We start from the raw sequence: 19,888 nt of genomic DNA, 5'->3' as shown, positions 1-19,888 counted from the left end.
TGTTAGTTTCCAAAACATTTATCTGCAAAAAAAAATTTTAAAAGGTTAATAGAATTCAACCAGGATGCTGGTGAGCCACTTTCACTGAAAATTTTTGTGCTATGTAAGCTACAATTTGGACATGAGACAGCACTGTTAAGTAGAGATTCTGCACATGGTTTAGATAAATTAAGCCACAATAGTCATTACAGGGACATTTAAATTTCCTGCAGTACAAGCTCCTGAGATGGATGTTGGACAGTTATGATCTCTCAGAAAAATCCTTAAATCCATAAGAATATGAGAGAGAACAATTTTCTTATGCTGCTACCTATAGGAAGTGAGAAGAGGATCAAAATACAGAGAATGTATTTCCCTAAAAGTCTTATGATTTACAAGGACCCTTGTCTTCCCTTAGAGTAAATAAAATTGACTGGCTCTCAAACCAGTTTCAGTCAATTTACAAATTTATGGTGGATGCCATTATCCCATGATGGTCTATGCTTTTGATGCTATCAATGTCTAGGTCAGGGGGTTTAATGCAATGTAACTTAGTACTGTTGGTGTAGATTTTATCACTATGACTCAGACTATGGTTCAAATGTTTCTATGAATTAAGTGTATGGAAATACACAATAATCTATCATTTGCCCATTTAAGACAGAATGATAACCTTTGTATTTCCAAAGTACCCTAGATGTGATCAAGAGACAGCAAGGAAGATATATTTTTCACAAAAGCAGGTTTTGTTAGTTTTACACTGCTCCTGTGCTTGGGCCTAATTCAAAAGATTACACTTCAGTAGAGATGGGAGCTCCCTATGATCTCACCAGGCATGATGGTCTTCTTGCAGTGGAAGCACTTGGAGGAGCACTCATTAGAAAAACACTCGGAGCATAGCAGGCGCTCATCCTTGGCAGCAAAAGGTTTTTCCACCAAAGAGTGATTGCATTTGGCACAATTGAAGCATCCTTCATGCCAGTGCCGGCCTTTGTAACAAAGATCCTTTGAGACAGTAAATAGAAGTTAATTAAGTGTGTTTGCGACAAAACAGGCCATTTTATAAAACAAAACTGAACACTCGGGACTCGTGCGAGCAGGTTGTGCTGGTGGCTAAAGGGATAGTTGTTGATACTATTACCCACAGTGAGGAGACTCTCTGGGGTCATTAAGAGCTGGAATCTGGGGCTTTCTTGGTTGGTCACTAAAGTCAGAGAAAAATAAATGATCTCTGTTATTTCTCTTATCTCCTTTTCTTTTATAAACTACAAAGAGGTTTTTCATGTAATGATTTTAATTTTTAGGTTGCCATTAGATTTAATTTCCTTAATACTGTTAGACTTAACTACATAAAATTTCAACATGATCCAACTAAAGCAAGGCAAAAAAAGAAAACAATGCAATGTGTGTTGGAGGAATGACCTGTGTGTGAGAGAGAGGTATCAGGGAACAATGGGTTTAGTAGAGGTAAGACTGCTTTGAAGTCAGATAATGTATAATTTTGACTCTCTACACTTCCAATTTATGTGTACTTCATAGTGTTAAGTATGCCTGGAACTTGATTGGTGGTAACTTTGAAGATCCTTATACCGAGTAACAGAGCATAAGGACATTAATAGACAATACTAAAGGAAAAGTGGCATTCCAAAGCATTTGTCTGCTGTTCACACGCAAAATTTCAGTGAATTGAGACTTACCTTGGAATTTGATTCAATTGGCTCTTTGCATTCCTCACAGTAGTTAGAAAAAATGCGGTCATAACATGAGACACAGTATGGATTATCATCCTTTAGTACATATTTCTTCCCAAGAAGTGATGCTGCACAGTATTGACAATCGAATTGAGCAGTTGTCATTCTATTTAATCCTGTGAATAAGATAATTATTCATGTATATAAAAGCAGCATTTTAAAGATCAATTATCAAAACTTAATACTATATGAGTGAAACACTTGATAAATTTATATTCTCTAAGGCTAAAAGCCAATTTAGAAAAATAGGTTGTAGCCATGGTGACATGGAGTGACTTAGGGAAGGTTACACTCCCCTCTTGGCAGTTCCTATGTGTTTTGCTAACAAAATACATAAAGCCAACAGCCAGATTGTGAAAAACATCTTGTAGTTATCATTTACTAATGTGGAATTCAATGAGAATGTGATATGTGTTGAAATAGAATGGTTTCACCTCAAGGATATAAATATGAACTGTTGATAGGGCGTTCACTAACTGTCATCACTTACTCTCTCACTGGAGAGTGCTGGAGGCAGAGTTCCATGGAAATAACTATACTCTTTTTGACTTTAACTGAAATAGAAATTAATAATGAAGTGTGTTGCCATTTCTAGGCCATTTTTTATTTCTCAAATCTTTATTGAGTGCCAAAAGATGATTCTGAACCTTTGCCATAAGGTTTTATCAATACCATAAATTCTCCCTTGAAACAGCCTTTTTACTTATGCTTCAACCACCCAAAAATCTCCAGCTTTAACCTGCCATCAGCTTGGCTCCTGGCATTTCCATTTAAATGTCCCATGCCAAGTTGGCTCAATAAAACTCCTGAGCAGGTAGGATTCAGTCCCTGTGCTGGTCTTGGTGAATACAGTTGAGGAAGTATCCAGATGGAGATAGCTGTGTAGATCAAACCATCAATGTAGAAAACAGTTATAGGCATCTTCAGATTCTGGTGCTTCACCAAATGTATACAGCATCTTATAGGAATGTATACATTTATTGTAGGAAAGGGAGACAGCACATCTTATAGTATGAAAATCTACATGAAACATAAAGCCAAAGCCAGAAAAAGAATTCTGATTAATTATTTTGAAATTTAGGAAAATCACTAAAGAACCAAAACATATGGATTTCAGAAGGTTTTAATTTGACTATGAATATGAGTTTTCATTGTAACCAAAAGCAGTGCCACTGATTTTCTTGAAAAATGAGATTTGTCGTTTGGACTTACTGGAATATATTAGGAACAGTGAATATTTTCTAATTCGCTACCTCAGTTAAAAAAATAGCAAAATGAGAAACTTGATTAACTATTGTGATGTTTAGTTCAGAATTTTTAGTATCAATATTTATTTGCTTGTATTTTATTTCCATACTTTCTGCCTTCCTTTATTTTAATGATGATGTTTTCCAGCAAGGTGTCTTGATGAATATAAGTTGTCCCAAATTCTGTACAGTTTGGCTACATATTTCTCACTGACAGAGAAAAGACCTAAGATTGGAAACACGTGGAACTTTTCCCAGAAAAGAGAAAAATTCAGACAAGAAATGCCTCAACAGTACATTCCACTGCAAGGAACACTGAAATCCCTGTTTGATTAATTCCACAGTGATGTTCCTCTCTACTGAATACAAAAATATTAAGAGGGTTATTGACGGCTTGGAAACAGGAGACAAATAGATCTGATTTTCTTGAAAGATTTTAAAGGAAGCTTTATTCACATTTACAGTGATCAAATGTTTTTCTTGGTGAAGTGATTATCTCTTAATAGTGAAATGAGTTTATATACACTTAACTTTCATGACTTCACATGAAAAATGCCATTTTCATTATTGATGTTTAAGTAGTTTTAGATGTATGTAACGGCATCATGAAATGCAATCTCTCTAGATTCAGGAACTCACAGGCTACTTACAGAAGCTTTTAGTTATAAAGTGAAGAAACAACGAAAGGGGTAGCAGTTTAAGTGCCATTTTAAACAACACTTTAAACACACCAGCATTACAATACTTGTACCTCCTTTGGTGATCAGGTCAAGCATCTAAATATTTAAAATATAAAAATCTAAATAAATATTGTAAATATATGTTGATAGCTAAATACATATCAATCAAAATAAAAGCTTGTCTAAATACAAGTATAAGAAGAGATGGTCCTTCTCCACTTTCATCCTAATAATAGGCTTCTCTTCACAGAAAATTCTTAACAAAATGGACCTTTTTCCCCCCCATTTTTTCAAAGGAGAAATTTACTTCTTATCCTATCTGTTTTTCAAAAGCAATATTAGGGAGCTGGGAAGGATGAGAACAGTCTGTTTAATAACTCAAAACCTGTGACTTTGCATTTTACTAAACTATATACATTCAGAGTAGGCACTTAGTTCAGGTGAACATTTATTGAATATCATACTGAGTAAAACTTCATCTCCTTCCCCTCAAGAAGTGTGAATTCTCATAGCTTAGCTCTTACTTTAATCACAGTGACTATAACTTGAGATAACTGATTGTTGGTTTCTTTTGCATTCAAAATTTGGCTGTTTGGCACACAAAAGGTTTAGCTTCAGGCCTATCTTTTGACATGCCTTTCTCACTAAGCTTAATTATTTCCAATATTTTATTTAAAATGAGAGACATACAACTCTTCCTAATTCACTTGAATACTTAAGAGGCATTGTTGGTTATTTATTGACCTAGTTTCACTATTGTGTCTCTGGCAGTAGGGAAGCTTGAGCAGAGGAGAGAGATTGGAGGAATGATTGTTTGGTGGGGCAGTCAGAACCCACAACATTTACTGATAAGTTTGCCATCTTGTATAAGTCTGGCTCATGTGCACCAAAGCAATTGGAATAACAACATCAAAGATTGCCAATCACAGATCACAATAGCACTATAAATAATGAAAAGGTTTGAAATATTGAGAGAACTTCTAAAATGTGACACAGAGACAAGGACATGCTGTTAGAAAAATGGCACCAATATACTAACTGAAGGGAGAGTGGCCACAAACCTTCAATTTGTGAAAAACAAGTATCCATAAAGTAAAATAAGCAAAATGCAATAAAATAGGTTGAAGCTTTTTAAAGCAATGTGAACCTCTAATACAAGCAGAGCTAAATGGGATGGGGCTGGCAGAAGAGGGAAGAGTAAGATTTTTTTCTAGCCACATCACTTTTACCACTTTATTCTCTCTTAAACATCTGTAGGGTAGGGAAAAATTGTCAGGCTTTTCTGCCCTCCTGCCATCAGGATAGATGATGGATCCCTGCGGTCCTGAGTGCATGCCTGATGGCGGGCACCTGGAGTAGGGTGTGGGCATAGGTAGATGAGATTCACCTGGGCTAAGACTGTGCTTTTAAGGGGGCATCACAGGGATGCCAGTAGAAGCCGATCAGAAGCCGAGAGAAGGTCGGAGAGCCCAGATAGTGAGGATTTGCTGGGGGCTGGAAGGACTGTCAGCCTCCCGGCCCCCCAGCATCCCTGCCTGCCATATGCCTGGTGGACCCCAATAAAAAACCTGCAAAAAACCACTGAGGACAATGACTCCTCCTTTACCTGGTCTGCTGGATCCTGGAAAACCTGCACTGTGTCATTCCTGCCCCTACAACATCCTACTGTACTTTTTCCTCTTCTTTATCCCTCAGATTATTTGCCCTTTATTATTTATCCCTTCTTTATATCCTCAGGGAAACTTTATGTCTAGCAGAGCAGACCAAATATCTTGTTTTTAATCATTCCCTCACAAGCAAGGCTGTAGAAAGATGATGAAACCTATGTGATTCTTAGGGGTCTCCATCTGAAGGGTAATCTGGCAAAATATTGGAAAACTTCTGCTTTCAAAGGTTTAAAATCCCTGAGAAGCATTGATTTATACTTATGAGTCATAATAAATCTTAATAGTAAAAGTTTTCCTCAGCTGGATGGCATTTATTCTGCTGTGAACTAAGAAATACTAGTATCAATATCAATTAGACGTTCTTGCCAAACCTCTTTCAAAGTCATTCTGCAATTATACAATGGTTTAAAGAGAATTTTTATTATAACATACTAGAGTTGTAAAAGGTTGATTTGGAGAAACACTGCTATAGCAAAGAACCTATGGCGATAAGCAGCTCAGGAATTCAAAGTCACGAAAGAACACTATCTTTTTCAGGTGCTTATCTTAAGATTTTACATTTCTACCTAAAAGAACACGAGTTTATTAGTGTTTCCATAGCTGAGAAAGCTGTTTTTTCTTAGATGTTATTTTCAAAACCAAGCATAATTTTGTGTCAAGTTACATTTTATGGTGAGTTATTTATTACAAGATTAATGCTAGGAGCAATATATACCCACTTATATTTTTAATATGCTGAGCAGAATTAATAGATCACAAGTAGCATACTTGAGAGAATGTCAAGCAGGAGAGAGACAGGGACTTGCTGCCATGTGTGATGTCTGAAACATACTTTTGCTTGCAGAGAGCCACATACCTTTTATTCATTGCACTCAGTAAATATTTTTGATTTGCAAAGTAATCTGACTAGAAGTTGTGAAGGATGTGAAAATAAAATAGATTAAAATTCTAACCTTAGAGAGTTTATAACCTAGGTCAAATACATGAAAGGATTATGGCAAAAGAATTTCAAATATATTAGAAATGTTTGATTTCTTAAGACTGAATTGTTATTTGTTGTACTTTGAAGATAGATTAGAAACATTCCTTTTTTGGTATGTATTTATTATAATTGAAAGGCTTTTATAAAATGAGTGGATGGTAAAGAAGTAGTAGTGCTATGTGTTAACCATCCTTTCCCTGTGTTTTTCAATAGAGGAATAATCCGGATGGGTGTAGCAATATGGATTTGCACTCTGATGGTGGTCATGGGGGCCGCTGTTCAAATATGGTGGCCTGAATCAAAGGGTTGACTGCTGAGGGGACCATTATAGATGCAAGACAGGGGAGAGGGAAACAATAAAATTCTCTTGTTTCTCTCTCAATATGTCAATGCACACATGCAACATGAGGACAGTTTCCAATATGCGTGAGTTTCAGGCATGAACATCGTGCAAATCAGGGAAACCTGTGTGTCTTATTACTTTCCTACCATAGGTATAAATTTCAAAGGTTGAGAAGCTTTTCCTTCTTGTGGAGTTGAAATGTAGCAGGATATAATTTGAGCCTGCTGGTTTCCAATAATATCTCTATGTTGATACATTTCTGAAGAATTTTATTTATGCGAGTTGAATATTATTATTTGAGGGAGTTGAATTACCATAAAATATCTGCTATAAATAATAATTAGAAGTCACTACATTCATTTTATTACACCTTTCAAATATTTAAAATTGAATGTGTTTTAAAATGGAGGATATATAGTAAAAGTTATTTAAGAATATGTTGATCTCTAATACTTCTAATCTCTGACATGAGCTGTGAGTTTTCCTAAGTAGCTGCAAATATTGCCATAAGCATGACTTTGCGCCGATGTAAAAGTGCTCTGTTCTACAACGTGTGCTAGGATTTTGGCTTAATTTTCATCTGGTTGTACAAAGTAGATTCACTCAGCCCGTACAAATACATCTATGTTCATCTGGGAGTGTGGAATGACTATTTAAATTGCCCATTCAAGTCTTTTATTGATTCTGTAAAGTAGATTTGTTTCTGATTTCCTTTAGGGAAGGGTTTAAATCTGAGTGCTGTAAGGAATATTAAAATGCTCTTGGGAAATAACAGTTTGAAACTTGCCTGACATACCAGACTTTGCTACAGACAAAAACTGGATGAAGAATCTTAATTTTAACTGTACTTAGCTGACTTAACCTGTGGTCATTTTCCCAGTAAGTCTTTAACTTGAATTGTTGCTCTGAGGACAGAGGTGTGGGGGCCAGTCAAGAGCATTTCAGAAGTCTCATTGAGCAAGTATATTGCTCTCGGAAAAGTTATAGGAATTGTGCGCAGTGTATGTTTATACAACCCACAGGGTCTGCTGAGGCAAATGTTTCATTTTCCTCTCCCCCACCTGTCTACATCCCTACTTTGTTTCTTGGGTACCACATTCCACTGAATCCACATCAAAAGCATCCCTTAAATCTTAATATTATGCCCTCCTTATATCTCTGATGGAGCATAGTGGCTTACATTGAACTGAAGATATTAGTTAAGATTTCTTATTCTGTTGGGTGGAACCATGCATTTCTACTACATGATTTTTGTTCTCTGATGATGATGTCAGTTTCTCTGGGGGGTTCCAGAACATTCTCCACAATTAAAAAAAAAAACTATCAGACACACATGATCATTTCCCTTCCCTGTGAAAACATCTAATAGCACTTTACTGTAAATAAAGTCTGAACTCCATCACATGTAGAGACCCTTTCCTAACGTGTCTAATTTCCCCACTATCATTCTAGGCCTTTGTCAACCTTGCATAACACACACACACACCATCTATTCTTTAGTCATTTCCAATGACTCCCCATTCCTTCAATACACTGAGAATTCACACATGATTTTTCTATCTTCAGCACCCTCCTCCTGGACACCTATCTACCTTGACCACTTGATTCTCCTCACAGTCAGGTTCAGGTGAAAAATCCTTCTCTTACAATTAACACATATGCCTGTGTTTCTTTTGCTTACGTTTATAACAGTTGTTTTATCCTTTGTGTCTATCTCTTATTTGTTAGCTCTTCAAGAATAAGGATGTTACTTCATCTGTATATCTCAGATGCTAGCATAGGAGGGAGGACCTCAGAAAAATGACTGAATAAATAAATGGAAAACCTGTTTTCTCTAAGGATGTGGCGTCCAAGAAAGCAAAGGAAAAAGATCAAGTATAAAAAGAATTAAGAACTTGCAAGCTATATGTTCATTTAAATAGTGAATTAAATCATATCATATCTGTGGCAAATATGTCAAAGGACAGAGAATAAAGGTTAGAGCACAGAAGATAAAGCCTCTGGGGTCTGTCCATGGTAAGGAAAGTTCTTCATTTTCTCTGTTAGGCCAGCTGAAGAAGGCAGCTGGAATGCCCTTAGAATACCAGCTGAAGAAGATACCAAAGCAACGACAGAAGTAGGTAGCAAATCTGTCGACATTAAATTTTTTTCCTAAACTACAGGTACCAATAATCTCTATTAACAATTTTCCAACTGTTTGATTAGATACTTCATTCTGTTGGAAGCTGCACCAGAATTTCAATCTTTTTGCATGTGATGTTTTTAGACAAACTGTATCTTTACCAAAATTGCAACAACTTAGTTTTTTGAGACCTATTATGTTTGCTATAGTGTTGTTTGACTTGTCTGCATGAATTTGACAAAATATAATGGAGTTAAATGAGATATATATAAAAAAAAAAGTCCTGTGAAGTCTATGTGAACAAATCAGATCGGATAAATTCCTTAGTAGAAAAGAACTTTTGGCCCATTTTAAAATATAAGATATTTAGAATTATTAATTTAGATGTTTTACTTTTAGGTCTTTTATTTCTTTTCCTGATTCTGAGGGTAGAGTTGAGTGAAGCTGTTTACTTTCTTATCTTTTTTTTTTTTTTGCTTGTAACCCAAGATGTAACATATTGAGAAGAGTTGTGGGTTAGGAATCAGAACCTGTAGCTTGTTAAACTGGTTGCCTTAGCAATAGCATATAACTTGCCCCCTCTTATGGAGAACATTTAACCTTTCTGGCCCCAACTTTCCTTAAGTGTGAAATGAGAACTATCAGCTGCTTATGATCCTGTTCAAGGATTAAGTAAGAATGGAGAAGTCATGGGTAAGTCAGCTGTAGGTATACTTGACTTGATGGAAAATGTGCAGTTATAACTGTAGCTCTCATTTTGAAGAGGGAGGCTATTTTCTTTCCCCCTCCACAACTTTTTAAAAACTCAACAAACAATTTTAAAAATAACTAAAGCCATAACTTCAGGCCTATCAATCAAAAAATAACCTAAAACAAGCATCATAGAATTGTGGTGGAATGTTTGATATTAGTCTCTCGGGACATATTTGCAAACCCAGTTTGTTGGAAGCCGAATGTCTTGTGTGGAGAGGTCAAATACCGATTCTCCTGAGAGCTGATGAACTATTCTCCCATGAAATGAAACAGCTGACTAGAGTTTTTCCATTTGGCTAAGTTGGCCCGTGGATACTAACAAGGAAAAAGTGTTCTGCATGATTTTCTTGGAGGGACTGCATTTAGAATCATGTAATTATGGCAGCTATTACTGAAAGAGAGGTAAAATGTAATTGTGGTAGTGTATAAGCATAACCATATTTTATCAAATATTATCTTCTTAAAAAAATTAAAAAGTAGAACTTCAGAAAATACACAGGTCTTCTGCCATCTTTGGTTATTTTTCCTTACTGGGATATGAGAAAATTTTCAAGACAAAAAGAACACTGCTTTTTACTATAAAACTGGATTATCTAGATGGCTGTCTATTCATATACCAGCTTTCTCTTTTTTCCATGCATCATTAGGCGTTTCTCTGCAATTTTAATCCCATAGGCACCACAATTCCTTTCTGTTATTTCTGTTAAAAGTTCTGGGAGAGCAAATCCAGTTTCTTTGTTGCCTCAGGGCCTCCTCCAAATCTTGTTTGAGATTCTGATTTAGTCAGGGTTTGGTATATACAAGGACCAAGGTAAAACAAATTATCTAAAAGTGTCTGACCTGGGCCACAGGTAACATAATCTAATCAGCAGTATAACCATCCCAGGGCAAGGCATTTGAGTGCATGAGGTGACCAAAATTTTTTTGCTATGGTTCTAGGGGAATATGCTTCATCAGAGAGGAAAGGTAATGTCTTTTATAACTTTTCTTCCCCCCCCCCTTTTTAAAAAAGATTTTCTTTATTTATGCATACAAGAACTGGGGTACAGGCCAGAGGTGTGGGAGTGGGGGTGAGAGGATTCACCAGGGACAGAGTGGGGAACAGCTCCCTGGCCAGGGATTGAACTCGTGTTGCAGTGGCTGTGGATAGCTTCAGAGGTTGCGTCTTAACCTCTTGCACCACTAGGGAGGCCCTCTTTTCCCTTTTTTTAAACTTAAATAATGTGTGTTGTGCTCGCTTCGGCAGCACATATACTAAAACTTAAATAATGTGTCATTGATTGCGAATTATCACTGTGTAACTGAGGTGGCTATTTTATTTTCCTGGATATTTTAGAATAAATTCTAATTTCATTACATAATGAGTGATGAGAAAAGTCAACCTTCATTCAATTAATTTACCCTGAAGGGGTGAAAAATATCTTTAAACAGTGGCTTGGGAGCAGATTAGGTGGAAAATCACAGGCCCAGGAAGAACTCTGCCAACTGCTCCAATTATCTCTGTCCAGTTGATTCACCTTAATCCTATACTTTAAAAAACTAAATGTATATGCCCCTCATAATATAGGAAAATCAAGCAAAAATTACTTTCTATTAATTTCTTTTGAACAAATATTTTCATTTTGCAATTTAAAAAGCGAGGTATAATTGGCATATAGCAGGAGTACAGCATAAAGATGCAATATTTGTATTTATTGTCAAATGATCACCACAATAAGTCTAATTAGCATTCCTTGTCCTACATAGGTGCATTTTTTTTTTTTTACTTAGTATGAGAAATTTTAAGATTAGTCTGTTAGCAACTTTCAAATATACAATGGAGAAATATTAGCTATAGTCACCATGTTGCACATTGTAACAAATGACTCATTTATTGTATAACTGAAAGTGTGTACCTTTTGAACATTTTAATCCATTTCATCCATCTCCTACTCCCTGTCTTCTCACAACTGCAATGTGTTCTTTATATCTGTGAGCTTGATTTTTTTGTTAGTTTATGTTTGTTTTTTAGATTCCATATGTGAAAATCATATGGTATTTGCATTTCTCTAGCTTATTTCACTTAGCACATGCCCTTAAAGTTCACCCATGTTGTCACAAATGGCAAGATTTTATTTTTTTAATAGTTGCTTATATATACAGTTGACCCTCTATATCTGCAGATTCTGCATTCTTGGATTTAACCAACTGTGGATCAAAAAATATGTCTATGCGGCCAATACGAAATGATGGATGTATTCTTTATCTAATAGAGTCTATAAAGAAGGGTTTTTTTTTAATTCAAGAATTGCCTAAATGATAACTACAGTTAAATTCATTAGGAAGAACTTTCAGTCATTCAACTTAGAGCAATAAGTAGGATTTCATGATCAATCACATAACTCTTTCCTAAGATAAGTAAAGTCTAACTACATAGTATATTGGTTTTTATAAATCATGGCATTAATGTGTATTGTAGAATATGTGGTTTTATGATCTTCAGGTCATAGTAACACTTCATAAAGCCACTCCATTATTAGCATCATTTTTGGCATCGGGGCAGCAACTAAGTACATAGATGGCTTAAAAGAATGATGTTTATATTCTGCTTGCAAGATAGAGTATTGTGAATTACATACATAGAACTTGCTTTATAGCAGATGAGCTAATGCAAATCAAAATACCTTAAAAACTATTATGAGTTATGCAAATAGAAACACACTGCTGAGGAGGAAAGTACACTGAAATTAAAGAAAGGGCAGACAGAAAATGACAAATTTTAAGAATATATATAAATTTTAAGAATATATACACATTGTTATTCTAATACTACTGAAATATTTAGCTATAAATCCAAATAAAAAACAAACTTAGCTTCTCATCCACTGACATTTAACTTAAAAATATCCAACGTCACTCTAGAGGAAACCACAAGACACAGTGTGATGGGGTGACAGGGAGGTATGGCCTTTTGTACTTTCTAAATTTTGTACCAAATGTATGACTGGCCTACTTTAAAAATTAAATAAAACCCCTTAGTACCAATCATATTCCCCTTGAATCTTTTGTTCTTGATTATAAAACATAAGAACTGGAAGAAATAGATCTCTTCCTTTTACAATTATGGAAACTAACTTCTGAAGTGGGCATTCACATAGTTAATATTCCTTTCTGGAAAATTGGCAAATGGAATATTTTTCCCAAATAAAATTTGAAAATATTTAATAGAAATACATTGCTAAACAAATGAATTTTAACAAGTTTCTTTTCAGACTAGTTTGAAATAGTGAGCTATGTAGGACTAGATTTTTAAATAAAAATAAGACAGAGTGGGGAGCAGAACAGCCAGATCCACTGATGTACACTGCTGAAGGGAACAGCAGGTGACACAGGAGAGATCTGCTGGGCCATGTGGGTTGCTCCCTGGCCGGGATTGAACTCATGCTATAGTGGCTGGCAGTTGCCAAATAGCACTGTCTTTAATCCCTGCGCCACCAGGGAGGCCCAGCTTTTGCACCTTTAAATGATCAAAAAAATTTCTAAAAAAATAACTTTTTGACATGTGAAATTCAAATTTCAATGTCTATAAATTAGCTTATTGCAACACAGTCACACTATCTTTTACATCTATGCATGGCTGCTTTTGAACTACTAACTATTGCAGAGTTGAGTTGTTTTAAAGCCTAAAATATTTATTATCTGGCTCTTATCAGAACACATTTGCTGACCCTTGACCTAAAATCTTAAAATATATTTTGTTTTTTATTTTTTGAGGTGTTTGTTAAGTTATGCTTAGGTGTTTGTTAAGTTTAGCTGGGATTTGAAAGAGACTTTCTACATGCTGCACAAAAGAATATAAAATTTTTTCCTAAATGACTTTTTAAATAATAGAAATTAGTAGCATGATGTTTGGAAAAGTATTTAATTTCATGGCAAAATGCTTCTGACATTGCTTTCAGTGAAAAAAAAGTATGAATTGAATAATCAGTGCTATCTCAATAACACAAATGCTCTTAAAGAGTAGAAGACAAATTGAAGAGAAAATACATTCAAAAGTTAATCCTCTTGATTGAAGTTATGGATTTTAAAAACATTTTTACTCTTCAGTGTTTTCTAAATTCTACAATGTATAATGTATCATTTTGATCACAAGGAAAAATAATGTATTAAACAAAATTAGAAGACAGTTGTTTAATTTTTAACAAACTGTGCAATTAGAATAGTCTATGATAGTATAACTTTAAAAATGTTCAAGAGAACAAATGAATACAGTAAATGCATTTATAAGCCCAGAAATCATTTTTAAAAATTAAATCTTACTACATTTATGCAGCATGACAGCTTGGTGTCAGATGCTTTTTTTTCCCACATGCAAATTATACTCATGAATCTGTTGAAAAGTGTTGATCTTTATGTGATCTTTTTTACACTAAGTGGATGCATTGCTAGTTCTAGACGGAGAGGCATTTGGTCAAAATTCATGATAGACAATTCCTTGTTCATAGTAGCCTTGTGAAATGGGCATCAGTGCAATGTAGAGATATAAAGAACATTGAATGCTTGACCAGTTTTTCCATGGATACTAGCCTAGTTTTTTCTGCTTGATGAATGAATGAGTGAATACATGACTGAATGATCTGTATCTTTTTACTTTTTGACTGTCAAAAGTTGATAAAAATGCTTTGATATTTGATCAAATAGGATTAATTGGCTAATTGTTAATCAAAATATTGATTAATAGGACAATTATTAATACTCTTTTTAAAAGTATTAGGAGTTATAGGACTATGACATGTTACTTAAATTGTCTTATAAACAGTTGTAAGAATCATTAACAAGCTAAGGAATATCTCAAAGCTTTGCTAGTAATCGTGTGAAAGGGGTTTAAAGTCCAGGAGCAACAAAATTTGAAAGACACAAGAATTTGAGAGGGAATAAACATTAAAAAATGATTATTGTTGCTATTACTGTAATACAAAATTCTACAAGAATGTTTTCATTCTATCTTTAGGGTAGAGAGGAACAAAGTAATTTGCTCAAGTTCAAAGAGGACTCAACATGGATCAGACTTTAAAGCTTCAGTCTCAATATCACATTATTTCTGTTGTATTGACTTCTTAGCCTTTCTTATTTATTTAATGCATTTTGAAACATTTGTTGAGATGCCCCAGCATCTTACATGAACAAATAAGGACTGCCTGTGAATTTAGATATATGGCTTCCTCGCTATATATCTATACTTGGAACATACTAACAGTGTGCCCTCAAATTATAGTCTCATTTATTTTTCTGTATCTCCTATAAGATTGTATGCTCCACTAGAGTGAACGACTATGGATTTCTAGCAGCCCACATACTCCATTGTAGGTTGCAGGTGATTAGTAAAGAATGAATGTATTTTATAGAACATTTCTGAAGGACTCTAAAATGAGAAATGAAGATAGGGAACAGGAAGTTTTAAGACATATTTTAAAAAAAGGAAATATTGGCTGTAGTAGAAAGAGCTTCTCTTCAAATGCTGTTTCTGGGTTGGACTGTTGATCTACTGGAAGGGAAGTGTCTGTGTGTGTGTGTGTGTGTGTGTGTGTGTGTGTGTACATATATAGCACGGCCATATGTAACTATGATTATATATGTAATATGTAATAATTCTTGTTCTAATGTAGACATCATTTATTCTATTCAGTTAATACTATGACTGAATGGGACTGAAAACCATTTGCATCATTAGTGAGTCTGTGTTGATAAAACATGGATATCTTTGAGTATTTGAATTAAAGAAAGGGAGGAGTTAGTGCATTCCAAGTTTCTGGTTTGAGCAACTGGTCGGATCAAGTCATTTACAGAGCAAGAGCATATTGCGGGGAGGGTGGGGAGTAGAGTGGGAAATAGAGAGGGAAATGATGGGTTTTCTTTTAAAATAAAATACAAAATCTGGAGGGCTGTGGGCTGACCAGGCAGAGCTGTTTAGTTGTGCCAAGAGAAGGGTCATGTAAGTTACTTGAGTATTTTGGAAGGCATCCTAGGGCAAATTCGATGTCAAAAATTTTAACTAGCCTCCCCTCCCACATTGTCATCATTGGGGTCCCAATCCTGTATTCTGCAGATAATTGGACATACAGACCTAAGCTCAGAGAAGAGAGCTCAGACAGAGACCAAAAGTTTAGACTCATAAATATATGGAATCTGTAACTGAAGCAATGAAATCACACAGCAGCAAAAAAGGGTCTAGGAGATAGGGGAGTGGAAGAGAAATTTGCAAAACAGACTGAGAATAATGGTCTTAAAGGTAGAAGTATGGGGGCCTCCCTGGTGATGCAGCAGGTTGAGCGCTGCTCTGTGAAGCTGTCCACAGCCTCTGCAGCATGGGTTCAATTCTCGGCTGGCCAGGGAAAGACCCACATGGCATGGCAGACCTCTCCTCTCTTACCCACTGCTCCCCTCAGCAGTGTCTTCGGTCTATCTGCCTGTTCTGCTCCCTGCTCTGTCCCTGGTGAGTTCTCTCATCTGTCTGCGCCTCTGACCTGCACCCCAGTTCTTGAATAAATAAATAAATCTTTAAAAAAAATAGAAGTATTATATAATAGGAGCCACGGGAAAAAGGTGTTTCAAGATGAGGAAAGCAGAAAACAGTGCAAATGCTTTTGAGACACGAAGTAGGTAGAGAATGAGAAATGTTTGCTGGATTCAGAAATATACTAGTGATAACCTCAGTGAGTACTTTGGGAAAACTGATAAGGACAAAAGCCAGACTGTAATAGATTGAGAAGCAGGGGCTAAGGAAATGGAGAGCCTTCAAAGAGTATTAGACAGTCTTTCAAGACATTGATCTATGTAGCTGAGGATGAAGGTAACCTGAGGAACTCAGAACTGATAGAGAAGCTTTCTCAAGACAAGAAATTTGAGCATGTTTAAATACTTTTGGAAGGAGTCTAAAAGAAAAGACTGATGATTGTGATCCTGAGGTGGCAGGTATGAAGCAATGGATTCTCATCTAAATCTTCCCTTTTATGTTCCAAACTACCAGTATGGTTTGTATGGGGATTTGGAGGTCTGATCAGAGAAATAGGAAGATCCTATTAGTCTTCTACATTCTGAGGTCTTTAGAGGCTTAATTCTCTCAGCCTACTATTCTGAATCCTGTTGCCCACAAAAGAAACTCTTCTGCTACTTGAATCTTCCACTTTTCTTTCATTGACACACAGTTCTGAACAAGTATAGCACACATATTAAACAACTATCTTAAGAATCAAATCTTAAGCTTCATCTTTGGCTAAAATCCTTGCCTTAACTGTGTCTGTCCTGAGATAAGGACAGTTTAGGCATACTTATACTCCAAACCTTTAAAAGATTTGGTGAACCCATTACCACTGGAGTATGCAAGAAGCTGAGGTATGCAGCTCCACAGAGCTCCATAGGGCAGAGAATAGTGATTTGTAGTCAGGACTGCAGAAAATGCTCAAGGACAGATTTCAGAATCTATGAATCCCTGAAATATCATTGAAAATCTACTTACAGTAGTTTTTTGTTGTTTGCCTGATTGTATGTCTTTTTAAGAGGATCTATTGATTCTCTCAGATTCTTAAGGAGATCTGTGATCCCAACAGGGTCTGATGTGGAGATAAATGCACAAGCCCATCATTTTGGAGGGATTCGAGGTGTTGGTGTGGGAAGGAATCCCTTTCCTCCACACTACTCTCCTCTACTTCACAGCCCCTTTCAGGCCATCAAAATGTAACCAAGAAAAATGATGACAGAGGAAAATGAACACAAGAACATGAAAACGCAAGCTTGTGAGCTGACATCTAAGAACTTTCCATGTGAACCCAAATATTTTGGTTTTCAGTTCTAAAGACATTGTTTCCTAGAATGAAGGCATAAAAAACAAATCAAAATACCTCTAACATATTGGAGGTAGACATTTATCTTCAACATTACACTAGAAAGTTAGTAGCTTGCTTAAGGAACCCAAATTAATCCAGCTTTACTCAAAATGTTGTTGGCAAGTATAATAAAAACAAGAGGTAAAACTGTCAGTGAGGTGATGTTACACTAAAATACAAATCTGCTGCTCTAGTTTAGGTAGAACAGTCCCAGAATTGGCAACTAATGATAACATGTGGGAATAAATAGAACAAGTGTAGAAAACAGACATCAGAGTTTACCTTCTCCATCAAGCAATTTGGATTATGGCTTTAGGCATATATCATAACAAATATGTTAAGAAATATCTTGTGTGGTACATATGTTTGCAATATTTGTGTGAAATTTTAATCCATATACTTTGCTAATAAAAATGCTAGACGATCTATGTGACAGTATTGTGAATATGAAATGACAGTTAAAATAGCTTGAGGGTTTTCTTACATTTTATTTATAAGAATTACACATTTTATTAATGATTCACTTTAGTTCCCGCATTTCTGAACCCAAATTGACAGCTGAGGAAATGCATTTAATTTTCAAATGGATGACAGACACCAAAGGGTGTCTGACTAAAACAGTGAGGGAGAAAGCATACACGCATATGGGATGCAGACTTTTGCTTAAATAGCACCTTCTCAGTTTCAAGATGTAAAACTTCCAACCATGCAGTATATTCTATGTCTGTGAGGGCCAAACATGCAAACATTTTAATTCAATCCTAGAAAACTTGAGATTTATGAATTATCTTTATGCTTCCTTCGGGAGAATAGGCAGTTTTTTCTTGAAAATAACAGGCACATTTTCCTAACCCAGAATCTGTAAATGATTTCAAATTGTGCTCTGAAAATATACATCCTGCAATAAAGTACCATCAGTGATAAAGTTATTCACTTAAATTTAATCAAATTAAATTCCAGAATCCCCTTTTTTTTTCCATAAGGATGAAGCTCTGCCCCCATGTATAAAGACCACGATGAGAATTCCAGAACTGATCTGATCCCTGTGTTGCCACCACATGCATATCACTACCATGAGAAATCTGAAGAGCTCAGAATACAAAATCTGACAACCAGTGACTCACTTGGCTTTTTTAAAGTCTTTAAGAATCTTCAAAATGTATATTTACATGCCATGCCAAGTAAAAGTTTTCTCTCCAGTGGTCGCTAGAAAGTTAGTAAGAGTTTCTCCTACTTAAAAAAAAATACAAAAATACATCACATTTAAAAAAAAAAAAACAACACACAAAGTGAACATTAAGGAAAAGAAAACAAAACTCACTTTTTCTTAAAACTGCTTCTTCCTATGATGTAAACAGTATGAAAAAAGAATATAGGATGACTTTTCCTCTAACACATGTGTATGCCAACTCCAAAAGAAACAGAATGTGCCACCAGAGCTATCCAAGAGTTCCTCCCAAAGGCAGCACTTTCAACTTTGTGAGGGAATTAGGAGGGTCAGTGGGTCTCCTCCAAGCTACGTGACGGAGCATGTAACTGGCTGCTAGCACTGAAAAAGCATTCCTTGTCATTTTTTACTTAAAACCATGAGCAACAAATTCTCCACAGGATATCCTTAAAGGGAAATCCTGTCTGGATTAGTATTTGAAATATCTGGAGATGCTCCAAATGATTAAAATACAGAGTGCACATACACTCACTAAGGGCATGCTATATATGAAAAAAAAAAATCTCTAAAAGGGTAATACATTTTCTCTTAAACTGTTTTTCATTTGGTTTTGTTTTCTGGTGACTATCAAAGACCTTCTTTAGGTTAGTAATGGCCACACAGCAGAGCTTTTCTGTTCAACTCTGAAAGAGATGAGGCTGAAAGAGATGAGGCCCCATGTTCTCACCTGTTGAATTCGTGGAGCTTGAGAGATGAGTCCTGGGTGGTGATCTCTATCATTGCCTTCTTGGGAAGCCAGGGAACTTTTTGAACTTGGATTTGACTAGCTTAACTCAAAGCAGTCACCTGCTTCCTGCACCTGCTTTACCTGCCTCTGCCTATTTCTCTATGAGCTGGCAACAATTGTTATGTCATGTCATGACTGTATGACTTCATTTAAGCAGACTTATTTGGTCTTTTGAAATCTTCAATTCAAAGCATGAAAGCAACTAGAGATTTCAAGAATTGGACCTGAAGATATTGAATAAAACACAGCAGGAATTCTCAGTGGATCAAACAGATCCATAAATCCAGTGAATTTTCTCCTAAAAGCTCCACTCAAGGCAATTTCTTTTGGTTTGTAAGGTAGGGGAAGAGAAGAAACGTTATATCTTAACTCTATTTATTCCCAGACCAAACTTAACTGTCCTATTCCTAAGTACTAAAGCAATTTAATGTTTATTTTTTTGAGGTCAACTTCAGATGTGTTTATAGATTCAAAAAACTTGAGGTAGGGAATTGCAAAGCCAATCAAATCTGTGCTTTGTTGTTGACCTGACTTGATGATTAAGAGA

At 35.7% G+C, this 19,888-nt stretch overlaps 1 protein-coding gene and 1 long non-coding RNA gene across 6 annotated transcripts in view; one reads left to right on the top strand and one right to left on the bottom strand.

Annotated features, from left to right (window-relative positions):
• Window positions 1-19,456, bottom strand: part of FHL5 (four and a half LIM domains 5) — a 28,432-nt gene extending 8,976 nt beyond the window's left edge. The window contains exons 1-3 of the mRNA XM_037520125.1: window positions 19,282-19,456; window positions 1,677-1,846; window positions 810-984 (exon numbers count right to left, since the gene is read on the bottom strand). Of these exons, the coding sequence (XP_037376022.1) occupies window positions 810-984; window positions 1,677-1,835 (334 nt within the window). The 5' untranslated portion in view covers window positions 1,836-1,846; window positions 19,282-19,456. The remainder of the gene's footprint in view (window positions 1-809; window positions 985-1,676; window positions 1,847-19,281) is intronic.
• A 1-nt stretch (window position 19,457) lies between these two features.
• The window catches only part of LOC119252710 (uncharacterized), a 53,535-nt gene continuing 53,104 nt past the window's right edge, over window positions 19,458-19,888 (top strand). For all 5 annotated transcript variants that reach the window (XR_005126899.2, XR_008553295.1, XR_008553296.1 and 2 more), the window contains exon 1: window positions 19,458-19,679. This is a non-coding gene — a long non-coding RNA (uncharacterized LOC119252710). The remainder of the gene's footprint in view (window positions 19,680-19,888) is intronic.

This window comes from Talpa occidentalis, unplaced genomic scaffold (assembly GCF_014898055.3).
Source record: "Talpa occidentalis isolate TD23 unplaced genomic scaffold, MPIMG_talOcc4v2.1 talOcc4.2, whole genome shotgun sequence".
Taxonomy (NCBI): domain Eukaryota; kingdom Metazoa; phylum Chordata; class Mammalia; order Eulipotyphla; family Talpidae; genus Talpa; species Talpa occidentalis.
The sequence above is the reverse complement of the archived record's forward strand: the minus strand, read 5'-3'. Positions and strand labels throughout refer to the sequence as shown.